Source organism: Triticum urartu, chromosome 2A (assembly GCF_056163025.1).
Source record: "Triticum urartu cultivar PI428250 chromosome 2A, HENAU_Tu73, whole genome shotgun sequence".
Taxonomy (NCBI): domain Eukaryota; kingdom Viridiplantae; phylum Streptophyta; class Magnoliopsida; order Poales; family Poaceae; genus Triticum; species Triticum urartu.
Genome location: NC_141874.1, coordinates 593,666,386 through 593,681,156, shown reverse-complemented (window position 1 = coordinate 593,681,156; position 14,771 = coordinate 593,666,386). Strand labels below are relative to the sequence as shown.

The window sequence follows — 14,771 nt, the reverse complement described above, 5'->3', positions numbered from 1 at the left end:
GACAAAAGTGTTGGAAATATGCCCTAGAGGCAATAATAAATTGATTATTATTATATTTCCTTGTTCATGATAATCGTTTATTATCCATGCTAGAATTGTATTGATAGGAAACTCAGATACATGTGTGGATACATAGACAACACCATGTCCCTAGTAAGCCTCTAGTTGACTAGCTCGTTGATCAATAGATGGTTACGGTTTCCTGACCATGGACATTGGATGTCATTGATAACGGGATCACATCATTAGGAGAATGATGTGATGGACAAGACCCAATCCTAAGCCTAGCACAAGATCATGTATTTCGTATGCTAAAGCTTTTCTAATGTCAAGTATCATTTCCTTAGACCATGAGATTGTGCAACTCCCGGATACCGTAGGAGTGCTTTGGGTGTGCCAAACGTCACAACGTAACTGGGTGGCTATAAAGGTACACTACAGGTATCTCCGAAAGTGTCTGTTGGGTTGGCATGAATCGAGACTGGGATTTGTCACTCCGTGTAAACGGAGAGGTATCTCTGGGCCCACTCGGTAGGACATCATCATGATGTGCACAATGTGATCAAGGAGTTGATCACGGGATGATGTGTTACGGAACGAGTAAAGAGACTTGCCGGTAACGAGATTGAACAAGGTATCGGGATACCGACGATCGAATCTCGGGCAAGTATCGTACCGCTAGACAAAAGGAATTGTATACGGGATTGATTAAGTCCATGACATCGTGGTTCATCCGATGAGATCATCGTGGAGCATGTGGGAGCCAACATGGGTATCCAGATCCCGCTGTTGGTTATTGACCAGAGAGTTATCTCGGTCATGTCTGCATGTTTCCCGAACCCGTAGGGTCTACACACTTAAGGTTCGATGACGCTAGGGTTATAGGGAATAGATATACGTGGTTACCGAATATTGTTCGGAGTCCCGGATGAGATCCCGGATGTCACGAGGAGTACCGGAATGGTCCGGAGGTAAAGATTTATATATGGGAAGTCCTGTTTTGGTCGCCGGAAAAGTTTCGGGGTTTATCGGTAACGTACCGTGACAACCGGGAGGGTCCCGGGGGTCCACCAAGTGGGGCCACAAGCCCCGGAGGGCTACATGGGCCAAGTGTGGGAGGGGACCAGCCCCAGGTGGGCTGGTGCGCCCCCCCCCACAAGGGCCCAAGGCGCCAGGGAAGGGGGGCAAACCCTAGGGCAGATGGGCCCTAAGGCCCACCCTAGGTGCGCCTCCCCCTCTCCCCCTTGTGGCCGCCACCCAGATGGGATCTGGGGGCTGCCGCCACCCCTAGGGAGGGAACCCTAGGTGGGGGCGCAGCCCCTCCCCTCCCCCTATATATACTTGAGGTTTGGGCTGCCCAACACACATGAGTTCTTGACCTCTCCCTGGCGCAGCCCTACCCCTCTTCCTCCTCGTCTCTCGTAGTGCTTGGCGAAGCCCTGCTGGAGTCCCGCGCTCCTCCACCACCACCACGCCATCGTGCTGCTGTTGGATGGAGTCTTCCCCAACCTCTCCTTCTCCCCTTGCTGGATCAAGGCGTAGGAGACGTCACCGGGCTGTACGTGTGTTGAATACGGAGGTGCCGTCCGTTCGGCACTAGGATCATCGGTGATTTGAATCATGACGAGTACGACTCCATCAACCCCGTTCACTTGAACGCTTCCGCGTAGCGATCTACAAGGGTATGTAGATGCACTCTCCTTCCCCTCGTTGCTGGTTTCTCCATAGATAGATCTTGGTGACACGTAGGAATTTTTTTGAATTTCTGCTACGTTCCCCAACAGTGGCATCATGAGCCAGGTCTATGCGTAGTTTCTATGCACGAGTAGAACACAAAGTAGTTGTGGGCGTTGATTTTGTTCAATATGCTTACTATTACTAGTCCAATCTTGATTTGGCGGCATTGTGGGATGAAGCGGCCCGGACCGACCTTACACGTACTCTTACGTGAGACTGGTTCCACCGACTGACATGCACTAGTTGCATAAGGTGGCTAGCGGGTGTCTGTCTCTCCCACTTTAGTCGGATCGGATTCGATGAAAAGGGTCCTTATGAAGGGTAAATAGCAATTGGCATATCACATTATGGTTTTTGCGTAGGTAAGAAACATTCTTGCTAGAAACCCATAGCAGCCACGTAAAACATGCAAACAACAATTAGAGGACGTCTAACTTGTTTTTGCAGGGTGTCCGTCTCACGTGATGATCGGACACGGCCTAGTTGACTCGGATCATGTAATCACTTAGATGACTAGAGGGATGTCTATCTGAGTAGGAGTTCATAAGATGAACTTGTTTATCCTGAACATAGTCAAAAGGATTTTGCAAATTATGTCGTAGCTCGCGCTTTAGTTCTACTGTTTAGATATGTTCCTAGAGAAAAATTAGTTGAAAATTGATAGTAGCAATTATGCAGACAGTAAAAGGCTTATGTCCTTAATGCACCGCTCAGTGTGCTGAACCTCGAACGTCGTCTGTGGATGTTGCGAACATCTGACATACACATTTTGATAACTACGTGATAGTTCAGTTAAACGGTTTAGAGTTGAGGCACCGAAGACGTTTTAAAACGTCGCGAAACATATGAGATGTTTCGAGGGCTGAAATTGGGATTTCAGGCTCGTGCCCACGTCAAGAGGTATAAGACCTCCGACGATTTTCTTAGCCTGCAAACTAAGGGAGAAAAGCTCAATTGTTGAGCTTGTGCTCAGATTGTCTGAGTACAACAATCGCTTGAATCAAGTGGGAGTTGATCTTCCAGATGAAATAGTGATAGTTCTCCGAAGTCATTACCACCAAGCTGCTAGAGCTTCGTGATGAACTATAATATATCAGGGACATATATGATGATCCTTGAGATATTCGCGATGTTTGACACCACAAAAGTAGAAATCAAGAAGGAGCATCAATTGTTGATGGTTGGTGAAACCACTAGTTTCAAGAAGGGCAAGGGCAAGAAGGGATACTTCATGAAACGGCAAATCAGCTGCTGTTCTAGTGAAGAAACCCAAAGTTGAACCCAAGCCCGAGACTAAATGCTTCTGTAATAAGGGGAACAGTCACTGAAGCAGAACCACCCTAGATACTTGGTAGATGAGAAGGCTGGCAAGGTCGACAGAAGTATATTGGATATGCATTATAATGTGTACTTTACTAGTACTCCTGGTAGCACCAGGGTATTGGATACCGATTCGGTTGCTAAGTGTTAGTAACTCGAAACAAAAGGCTACGGAATAAACGGAGACTAGCTAAAAGGTGAGATGACGATATGTGTTGGAAGTATTTCCAAGGTTGATCAAATATCGCACGCTCCTTCTACCATCGAGATTGGTATTAAAACCTAAATAATTGTTATTTGGTGTTTGTGTTGAGCATAGACATGATTGGATTACGTCTATCACAATACGGTTATTCATTTAAGGAGAATAATGGTTACTCTGTTTATTTGAATAATACCTTCAATGGTCTTACACCTAAAATGAATGGTTTATTGAATCTCGATCGTAGTGATACACATGTTCATGTCAAAAGATATAAGATAGTAATGATAGTACCACCTACTTGTGGCACTGCCACTTAAGTCATATCAGTATAAAACGCATGAAGAAGCTCCATGTTGATGGATCTTTGGACTCACTCATTTTTGAAAGGATTGAGACATGCGAACCATGTTTGTTGGTAGATATGCATGAAGAAAATCTATACAGATGGATCATTTGGACTCACTTGATTTTGAATCACTTAAGACATGCAAATCATACCACATGGGCAAGATGACTGAAAGCCTCGTTTTCAGTAAAATGGAACAAGAAAGCAACTTGTTGGAAGTAATACATCTTGATGTGCGCAGTCCAATGAGTGCTGAGGCATGTAGTGGATATCGTTATGTTCTTACTTCACAGATGATTTGAGTAGATACTGAGTATATTTACTTGATGAAACATAAGTCTGAATTATTGAAAGGTTCAAGTAATTTCAGAGTGAAGTTGAACATCGTCGTGACAAGAGGATAAAATGTCTATGATATGATCATAGAGATGAATATCTGAATTACGAGTTTGGCACAGAATTAAGACATTGTGGAAATTGTTTCACAACCAATACAGCCAGGAACACCATGGTGTGATGGTGTGTCCGTACATCATAACTGCACCCTATTGGATATGATGCATACCATGATGTCTCTTATCGAATTACCACGATAGTTTATGGGTTAGGCATTAGAGACAACCACATTCACTTTAAAAAGGGCACCATGTAATTCCGATGAGATGACACCGTATGAACTATGGTTTAGAGAAACCTAAGCTGTCATTTCTTAAAAGTTTGGGGCTGCGATGCTTATGTGAAAAAGTTTCAGGTTGATAAGCTCGAACCCAAAGCGGATAAATGCATCTTCATAGGACACCCAAAATAGTTGGGTATACCTCCAGTCTCAGATTCGAAAGCAATAAGGGATTGTTTCTAGAATCGGGTCCTTTCTCGAGGAAAAGTTTCTCTCGAAAGAATTGAGTGGGAGGATGGTGGAGACTTGATGAGGTTATTGAACCGTCTCTTCAACTAGTGTGTGGCAGGGCACAGGAAGTTGTTCCTGTGGCACCTACACCAATTGAAGTGGAAGCTTATGATAGTGATCATGAAACTTCAGATCAAGTCACTACCAAACCTCGTAGGATGACAAGGATGCGTACTACTTCAGAGTGATACGTAATCCTGTCTTGGAAGTCATGTTGCTAGACCTACGAGCTATGGAGAAGCGATGGTGGGCCTGGATTCCAAAATGGCTCGAGGCCATATAACCCGAGAGAGGATCCATATATGAAAACAAAGTGTAGACTTTGGCGGAACGGCTCGATGGTCGTAAGGCTGTTGAGTACAGATGGATTTTTAAAAGGAAGACGGAAAATGATGGCAAGTATCACCATTAAGAAAGCTCAACTTGTCGTTAAGATGTTTTCCGACAAGTTCAAGGAGTTGACTACGATGAGACTTTCTCACTCGTAGCGATGCTAAGAGTCTATTGGAATTATATTAGCAATTACTCCATTATTTATGAAATCTTGCAGATAGGATGTCAAAACATTGTATCCTCGACGATTTTTGAGGAAAGGTTGTATGTGATACAACCGGAAAGTTTTGTCAATCCTGAAAGATGCTAACAAGTATGCAAAGCTCCAGCAATCCTTCTAAGGACTGGAGTAAGCATCTCGGAGTTGGAATGTATGCTTTGATGAGATGATCAAAGTTTTGGGTGTATACAAAGTTTATGAGAAACTTGTATTTCCAAAGAAGTGAGTGGGAGCACTATAGAATTTCTGATGAGTATATGTTGTTAACATATTGTTGATCGGAAATGATGTAGAATTTCTGGAAAGCATGCAGAGTTATTTGAAAAGTGTTTTTCAATGGAAAGCCTGGATTAAGCTACTTGAACATTGAGCATCAAGATCTATAAGGATAGATCAAAACGCTTAATGGTACTTTCAAATGAGTACATACCTTGACATGATCTTGAAGGTGTTCAAGATGGATCAGTCAAAGAAGAAGTTCTTACCTGAGTTGTAAGGTATGAAGTTAAGACTTAAAGCTCGACCACGGCAGAAGAAAGAGGAAGGACGAAGGTCGTCCCCTATGCTTTTGTCATAGGCTCTCTATAGTATGCTATGCTGTGTGCCGCACCTGAAGTGTGCCTTGCCATGAGTCAGTCAAGGGGTACAAGAGTGATCCAAGAATGGATCACAGGACAGCGGTCAAAGTTATCCTTAGTAACTAGTGGACTAAGGAATTTTCTCGATTATGGAGGTGGTAAAAGAGTTCGTCGTAAAGGGTTACGCCGATGCAAACTTTGACACTAATCCAGATTATTCTGAGTAGTAAACTGGATTCGTATAGTAGAACAGTTATTTGGAATAGCTCCAAATAGAACGTGGTAGCTGCATCTAGGAGATGACATAGAGATTTGTAAAGCACACACGGATCTGAAAGATTCAGACCCGTTGACTATAACATCTCTCACAAGCATAACATGATCAAACCCAGAACTCATCGAGTGTTAATCACATGGTAATGTGAACTAGATTATTGACTCTAGTAAACTCTTTGGGTGTTAGTCACATGGGGATGTGACCTTGAGTGTTAATCACATATCGATGTGAACTGGATTATTGACTCTAGTGCAAGTGGAAGACTGTTGGAAATATGCCCTAGAGGCAATAATAAATTGATTATTATTATATTTCCTTGTTCATGATAATCGTTTATTATCCATGCTAGAATTGTATTGATAGGAAACTCAGATACATGTGTGGATACATAGACAACACCATGTCCCTAGTAAGCCTCTAGTTGACTAGCTCATTGATCAATAGATGGTTACGGTTTCCTGACCATGGACATTGGATGTCATTGATAACGGGATCACATCATTAGGAGAATGATGTGATGGACAAGACCCAATCCTAAGCCTAGCACAAGATCATGTATTTCGTATGCTAAAGCTTTTCTAATGTCAAGTATCATTTCCTTAGACCATGAGATTGTGCAACTCCCGGATACCGTAGGAGTGCTTTGGGTGTGCCAAACGTCACAACGTAACTGGGTGGCTATAAAGGTACACTACAGGTATCTCCAAAAGTGTCTGTTGGGTTGGCATGAATCGAGACTGGGATTTGTCACTCCGTGTAAATGGAGAGGTATCTCTGGGCCCACTCGGTAGGACATCATCATGATGTGCACAATGTGATCAAGGAGTTGATCACGGGATGATGTGTTACGGAACAAGTAAAGAGACTTGCCGGTAACGAGATTGAACAAGGTATCGGGATACCGACGATCGAATCTCGGGCAAGTATCGTACCGCTAGACAAAAGGAATTGTATACGGGATTGATTAAGTCCATGACATCGTGGTTCATCCGATGAGATCATCGTGGAGCATGTGGGAGCCAACATGGGTATCCAGATCCCGCTGTTGGTTATTGACCAGAGAGTTATCTCGGTCATGTCTGCATGTTTCCCGAACCCGTAGAGTCTACACACTTAAGGTTCGATGACGCTAGGGTTATAGGGAATAGATATACGTGGTTACCGAATATTGTTCGGAGTCCCGGATGAGATCCCGGACGTCACGAGGAGTTCCGGAATAGTCCGGAGATAAAGATTTATATATGGGAAGTCCTGTTTTGATCGTCGGAAAAGTTTCGGGGTTTATCGGTAACGTACCGGGACAACCGGGAGGGTCCCGGGGGTCCACCAAGTGGGGCCACAAGCCCCAGAGGGCTACATGGGCCAAGTGTGGGAGGAGACCATCCCCAGGTGGGCTGGTGCGCCCCCCACAAGGGCCCAAGGCGCCTCCAAGAGGGAAGGGGGGGCAAACCCTAGGGCAGATGGGCCCTAAGGCCCACCCCAGGTGCGCCTCCCCCTCTCCCCCTTGTGGCCGCCACCCAGATGTGATCTGGGGGCTGCCGCCATCCCTAGGGAGGGAACCCTAGGTGGGGGCGCAGCCCCTCCCCCCCTATATATACTTGAGGTTTGGGCTGCCCAACACACATGAGTTCTTGACCTCTCCCTGGCGCAGCCCTACCCCTCTTCCTCCTCGTCTCTCGTAGTGCTTGGTGAAGCCCTGCTGGAGTCCCGCGCTCCTCCACCACCACCACGCCGTCGTGCTGCTGTTGGATGGAGTCTTCCCCAACCTCTCCTTCTCCCCTTGCTGGATCAAGGCGTAGGAGACGTTACCGGGCTGTATGTGTGTTGAACACGGAGGTGCCGTCCGTTCGGCACTAGGATCATCGGTGATTTGAATCACGACGAGTACGACTCCATCAACCCCGTTCACTTGAACGCTTCCGCGTAGCGATCTACAAGGGTATGTAGATGCACTCTCCTTTCCCTCGTTGCTGATTTCTCCATAGATAGATCTTGGTGACATGTAGGAAATTTTTTAAATTTCTGCTACATTCCCCAACAAAAAGCATTGGGCATATGGCTAGGAACTGATGATACGACAACGTTGTATGCATACACTAATGCAGAAAAAATATAATTTATGACTTAAATGCATGACTAACTTATGTTGCATCTATTAACCAATGGGTTGTATCAGGTTGTATATCTATTAAGAAATAGAGGATAAGTATTCCTTGTTTAAGAATTTGTCCAAATAACTAGTTAACTTGTCGATTAATTAGCGAATAGTCAATAAACTGATAAATTGACCAATTGATTGATTAAATGACCGATTAACTTGTCAATTGGCCTATTATTCCCCTACTCGCCAGCCAACCGCCCAACTACCAGTTAACTATTTCCTAACTTTTTTACATAATCACATTAATATATGGGTAGGTAAATCATGGATTAACCTACTACAATAATTATGCGATAGTTTTTAATAAACATACATATACATGAGGAAGGTTCATGCGTTGTGCATTTATGATGAGGCATGCCTTTGTAACCGCTTGTCTTTCTGCCCGTCGATACATGACCCCAGCAGCCGCGGATTGGAGAAGGAGGTCATGAAAGAAATACAAAGTCCAGCTCATAGAGTTTAGTAAAGTCTTAACTCCTATACTCCTAGATTCTCGTGATATGGATAGCAAACATCCATCGATAGGACTGCTCGTTCATGTCTCTTAGCTTCCAACGCTCTCTGAGTCGCAATGACGTGACTCAAGGATGAATCCCTACACATGATGTCACCGTGGGTGACCTAACCTAGGTGCTTGTTACTGGCCTTTGCCTCCCTCTCCACGTCAAGTTGCCGAAGCGGCTTCTCTGATGTGAGGCACCGGTGAGCACAAAGGACCCAAATGGGAAGAGTTGAAGCACTGCCATGAGAGAGATGTGGAGTGCTGAAGGAAAGGCGAGGAGGGCGCCACCTTGATCAGGGAGATGTGAGAGAAAGAGAGAGAGAGATGTCAGAATTTTCCAGATAATGCAAGATAAGTGCAGAGTGGCTGGAAGGAAATATCCAATGTTGATTGCAAAACATTTACCTCAGCCAAATCAAAGAAATCAATGTACAACAAATTAGGAGCAAAAACAGTTGTCAAGCGCTTGTTAATCCCATGACACCCCCCAAAAAATGGAGGAAATATGAATGCTACAGAGTTTAGTTTTGTATTATATTATATATTGTTTGTATTATATGGGCTATATAAGCAGGACGAGAATTCAAGAGGCCCACATCCTCAGCTTCAATGGCAAGAATCCCATGATGCCCTATGTGCCCTTAGACATTTACATTTGGGATGTAGGAAACGAGAAACCCATGGTTATAACTTCACCGTTTTTCTTGACTTCTGATGACCGCCAGAGTTATATCACAGAGGGAATCCTTTAGTCCCACCTTTGGCACGAGGTTAGTTGGCTAGCTCAGTACTGTAGTAGCCAAGAGCGGTTTTTTGAAGCTTTAAAGGACCGGTTCGGTCTAGTTTTAGAAGGTTTGTATTTCTTTCATTGGCATGAGGTTTGTGTTTTTCTTATCAGTTTCATCGGGTTTCTTTATTTCTTTTATCGTTGTTCTTCAGGGTTCTTCAAATTTTTGGTTTCTTGTTTTTTCAAATACATGTCCAATATTTTCAATACATGATCTACATTTTTTATACCCGTGGAACATCTTTTTGATACACGTTCAGCATTTCTCAAATGCATGATGAACATTTTTACTAATAGGTATTTGATTTTTGTTTGAAATAAATGCAAAAAAAATTAAAATATGCACCAAACAGTTTTTGAATGGTATGAAACATTTTTAAAGTAGGTGGACTTTTTAAACATTGTATAAACATTTTTGAAGGCCGCAAACATATTATTGGGATGCATGGACGTTCTTTTTAAATTTCAAAAATATTTTGTCGAATGGTAAAAATCATTTTTTTAACTATTTGAACATTTTTTACATTGTATCAATGTTTTCTTTGCAAATGTGACTAACATATTTTTGAAACGCGTGAACATTTTTTAATCACGCAAACATTTTAAACACGTGAACTTTTTTTTAACAGTATAAAAAAATTCATCCGCAAAAAAATTAAGTTTCACGAACATTAGAAACACCGCATTAACATTTTTAACGCGTCATGAACGTTTTGAAAAATTTAAGAAAACATTTTTTGAAGTATTTACACGTGGAATATTTCGAAATATAAACAGAGGCTGATGTGCGCGCTTATGGGGCTGGCCCATTTAAATAGCAGCAGATGCAACGGTACATACCTTTTCGCCAAAGGCGAGACAAAGCCGCCCCCGCTCGACGACGACGGAGTGCTTTACTCGAGCCCTCGAGATGCCATGAGAAACCTCGGGACACGACGATTCCGTGAGTAGGTGCGCCGCCCAGCGACACGTTACGGCCGAGCAGGGCGGCAGCGCCATGCACGCGCCCACGTCGTGCCATCGCCGCCACGTACCACGGGCTCTGAGCCGCTTTATATGGCTGCGCGGCCACGGCGCCACTCCCCACACACTGTTAACCTCGGTAGCAGAAGCAGCACTCCACAGCTTGCCGGCAAGTCATCTTTTCCACGATTCCGCTCACGGTTCATCGGTTGCCACCCGGTTCTGGTGCGCCGTCGCAGAGCGGCGGAGATGGCCACCAAGGGGCGCAAGGTCGTCGAGGTCCGTGACGCGAGCAGGACGGACGGGAAGGGCGACGCCGCGGACGTCCACGTCGTCCGCGAGGGGAAGAGCGACCACGACACCGCCGGCGGCGTCGGCCACCGTGGCGCGAACAAGACGGATGGGCATGGCGACGCGGGCAGCATGGTCGGGGACATCCGGGGCATCGACGGGAAGGACTCCCTGAAGATCGTCGCGATGCAGGCGCCGGTCACCGTGGAGCGCCCCGTCCGCGGCGACCTCGAGGAGCACATCCCCAAGCCCTGTGAGCAACGCATACGCACATCTGCCATTTCGGTTTTTCACTGGCATGTTCTGATGTTAGTAATAACTGGGCTGAGCAGACTTGGCGAGGGCTCTGGCGGCGCCGGACATGTACCACCCGGAGGGGACGACGGATGATCACCAGCACCACAACATGAGCGTGCTGCAGCAGCACGTCGCCTTCTTCGACCGCGACAACAACGGCATCATCTATCCCTGGGAGACTTACGATGGTACGTACTACGTGTGCTGCACCGCGCTTCGGATTGATTTGTGATTTCAGTTCGGCCGGTGCGGAGGACATTTAACGTCTTCCTTTTTGTCCATGTACCTACGATCGATGTAGGGTGCCGTGCGGTTGGGTTCAACGTGTTCATGTCCGCCTTCATCGCGTTTCTGGTGAACCTGGTCATGAGCTATCCCACCCTGCCCGTGAGTGAGCTATCAAAGAACTTCAGAAATCACACCGTGCTTCATTCAGTCTTTGTATATGTATTGACTGCGGTTTGTGGCCGTGGCTGTGCAGGGCTGGCTGCCGAATCCCCTCTTCCCGATCTACGTGCACAACATCCACAAGAGCAAGCACGGGAGTGACTCGGGGACCTACGACAAGGAGGGCCGGTATGTTGTAGTCGATCTAATTTACAGCAAGCAAGTTACACATGCGTGAGAAACTTCAGACATGTGTGTGTTGTGCAGGTTCATGCCGGTGAACTTCGAGAACATCTTCAGCAAGTACGCCCGCACGTACCCGGACAGGCTGAGCTACAGGGAGCTGTGGCGGATGACGGAGGGGTCCCGGGAGGTGTTCGACTTCTTCGGCTGGTAACTGACTATATATAATTACACGATCTTCATGAATGAAGCTTCAGTTTCAGTCGCTACATGCTGCGGCTATGTTGTTGTATAGCTAACTGGTGTGGGATGGGATGGGATGGATGGATGGATATCCAGGGTGGCGATGAAGCTGGAGTGGTCGTTCTTGTACGTGCTGGCTCGGGACGACGAAGGGTACCTGTCGAGGGAGGCCATCCGGCGGATGTACGACGGCAGCCTCTTCGAGTACATGGAGAGGCAGCGCATGGAGCACGTCAAGATGTCCTAGATCGCCGTGTGTCCGTCGTCGGTGGATCTCGCAGGGGCGGAGCTGCACCCACCTGTGATGCTTTCCGTGTCCTTGTGTGTATGTACAGCAGGCCACAGATCCATGTGGTGAAAACATAAATAACGCGATATGATATGCCATGTACTCTTGAATGTTCAGCCCCGTACGGTCTCCCGTCCTTCCCTGGTTCCTCTCTTCCCCCGGCCGGAGCGTCGACGGTCGACTGCAGATAGATACAGATATTCCCTTCTTCCCCCGGGCGGAACGTCGTCGATTGCAGATACGCAGATAGATAAGGCTGGCGCCGGAGCCTGGAGGGCCTCCGCGGTCGCTGTGGTGTACTAGGTCGTGCGTTGGAGGATCCGGAGCAGTCGGTGCGCGGCAGGTGAGGAACCTGCTTCCTTCACAATGGTTCCTCCGACTTTGTTTATATAAACATTTTCATCCCAACGTAGCAATAAGGCCTATTAGCTCAGCTGGTTAGAGCGTCGTGCTAATAACGCGAAGGTCACAGGTTCGAGACCTGTATGGGCCATCTTTTATTTTTGTATACGTACATCCTCAGAATTATTCCTGGCGACATAAAATAATTTCAACCTTATTTGCTTGGTTTTTAGTTACCGACAGCATGGCTCTTAGTTAGAAAACAAATTATTATGAAGCAGCACGCAATTTTCAGCATGTAGCAAATGTTTGCGCTGCTACAAATTTGTCACGAGCAAGCAATTCATACCCTAATTACTGAAAATACCAATGCGCGTACAAAACAACGTAGCAATAAGGCCTATTAGCTCAGCTGGTTAGAGCGTCGTGCTAATAACGCGAAGGTCACAGGTTCGAGACCTGTATGGGCCATCTTTTATTTTTGTATACGTACATCCTCAGAATTATTCCTGGCGACATAAAATAATTTCAACCTTATTTGCTTGGTTTTTAGTTACCGACAGCATGGCTCTTAGTTAGAAAACAAATTATTATGAAGCAGCACGCAATTTTCAGCATGTAGCAAATGTTTGCGCTGCTACAAATTTGTCACGAGCAAGCAATTCATACCCTAATTACTGAAAATACCAATGCGCGTACAAAACAACGTAGCAATAAGGCCTATTAGCTCAGCTGGTTAGAGCGTCGTGCTAATAACGCGAAGGTCACAGGTTCGAGACCTGTATGGGCCATCTTTTATTTTTGTATACGTACATCCTCAGAATTATTCCTGGCGACATAAAATAATTTCAACCTTATTTGCTTGGTTTTTAGTTACCGACAGCATGGCTCTTAGTTAGAAAACAAATTATTATGAAGCAGCACGCAATTTTCAGCATGTAGCAAATGTTTGCGCTGCTACAAATTTGTCACGAGCAAGCAATTCATACCCTAATTACTGAAAATACCAATGCGCGTACAAAACAATGTTGCTGCTGCCTCCGTCCTGTAATGTAAGTTTACAAGCTATAATGTAAGACGTTTAAAAGTGAAACTTTTTAACACAATGCAGAAGGCGCATATACACTCAACGAACACATACCCTACCACATTAGCCACCTATCAAACGCGCACATAGACCCTACCGCATTGAGCATATCTGAAAAACTAAGCCGGAATGTCATCTTCAGATTTTACTAAGCCGGCATAACGTCTACTTGCACTGAACGTAAATTCAGAAGCACTGAACGTAGATTCAGAAGAAGAAGAAAATGCAAGCATCAGAACTTAAACCCTATACTCTTACCTGGCTAAGATATCATTATCCTTCTGGCCTAAGATACCATTGTCCTTCTGGCCTAATGTTATACTGGCGTGTTAAGTTTTTTGAAGAAAAAATTTCATTTTTAAATATAAGACGTTTTGGCATTCCATCCTATATAAAAGTTGAAACATTTTTAATGAACATGGTCTAATGTTATACTCATGTGTTAAGATTCTCAAAGGGATCAGGTTTCACATGGAAGTTGATAATCAAATTTTATTTTTACGTTGATAGCATTATATTTATTTACTCTAGAAGAAAACATTGAAGTCATTTGTTAAAGTTCCATACGTGATCGCAACAAAAATAATATCAAAATTGTTGAAATTCTTATATTTTTTAAAATGCCTCAGGTGCCTCTAGACTTAATTCCCGACTGGAACGACTTTGAATACTAGTTCTTGAATGAAGTAAATAAAACGATAGAACTAGAGATGTGCCAACTCCTAGCGCTGTTGGTCTTTGATTATCCTCTTCACCCTTCTGGAGTTTTAAGTTTTTTTTGTCATGTGTTTAAGTTTTCCGAACGCAGTGCTTTAGGATAACCAAATAGCGCCTTCCCGACAGCCAAAGGATTTTTTTGTTCACGCTCCTGGTCATATTGGAGTTGAGCTTTGGAATCATTTAGATCCGAAAGCCAACAAAGGAGTACCTGAAAAAAAGTTGGATATTATGCATAAAGCTAATCTTAAATTGCACATTCAATTTGAATTGATACTCCTTGTATAAATCGGTGGTGCATTTTTTCAAAATTTCTTGGAAACAAAACATGTCCAGAGATGCTACGTCTTCTACACTGAAACATGTCTGACAATCCACACACACCCGAGTCGCCGGAATAATATAGTCGTCTTCTTTCTGTTCGAAAGTGGGAGCAACACATCTTGTGATCGAAATGTCATGGATATTCTCTTTTTTTGAGAAAAAAGGCATAAAGCCATCTTACATCGCCCCAAGGGCTGGATTACAATCTTTTGCTAGACTTGCTCTTAGATCCCGTGGGACATCTGCCACACAAATCACATCCCATGATCTTC

General features: G+C 44.8%; 1 protein-coding gene and 3 non-coding genes across 4 annotated transcripts; all 4 read left to right on the top strand.

The window, feature by feature from the left end:
* Positions 1–10,442: 10,442 nt before the first annotated feature.
* LOC125533721 (peroxygenase-like) lies at positions 10,443–12,131 on the top strand. The gene is made up of 6 exons (XM_048697086.2): positions 10,443–10,883; positions 10,963–11,115; positions 11,229–11,314; positions 11,409–11,503; positions 11,582–11,707; positions 11,837–12,131. The coding sequence occupies exons 1-6, from the start codon at positions 10,589–10,591 to the stop codon at positions 11,985–11,987; spliced, it is 906 nt and encodes a 301-aa protein (XP_048553043.1). The 5' UTR covers positions 10,443–10,588; the 3' UTR covers positions 11,988–12,131.
* A 317-nt stretch (positions 12,132–12,448) lies between these two features.
* Positions 12,449–12,522, top strand: TRNAI-AAU (transfer RNA isoleucine (anticodon AAU)). Its single transcript has one exon. It is a non-coding gene; the product is annotated as a tRNA-Ile (tRNA).
* A 246-nt stretch (positions 12,523–12,768) lies between these two features.
* Positions 12,769–12,842, top strand: TRNAI-AAU (transfer RNA isoleucine (anticodon AAU)). The gene has a single exon. It is a non-coding gene; the product is annotated as a tRNA-Ile (tRNA).
* Positions 12,843–13,088: 246 nt separating this feature from the next.
* Positions 13,089–13,162, top strand: TRNAI-AAU (transfer RNA isoleucine (anticodon AAU)). Its single transcript has one exon. It is a non-coding gene; the product is annotated as a tRNA-Ile (tRNA).
* The last annotated feature ends 1,609 nt before the right edge of the window (positions 13,163–14,771 follow it).

What these genes read in the sequence shown, in the direction of transcription:
- LOC125533721 (XM_048697086.2), top strand. Translation starts at nt 10,589, where the DNA reads ATGGCCACCAAGGGGCGCAAGGTCGTCGAGGTCCGTGACGCGAGCAGG. An exon ending in TGAGCTATCCCACCCTGCCC is followed by an intron (nt 11,315 to 11,408) that starts GTGAGTGAGCTA and finishes GTGGCTGTGCAG; the next exon opens with GGCTGGCTGCCGAATCCCCT. An exon ending in GTGTTCGACTTCTTCGGCTG is followed by an intron (nt 11,708 to 11,836) that starts GTAACTGACTAT and finishes ATGGATATCCAG; the next exon opens with GGTGGCGATGAAGCTGGAGT.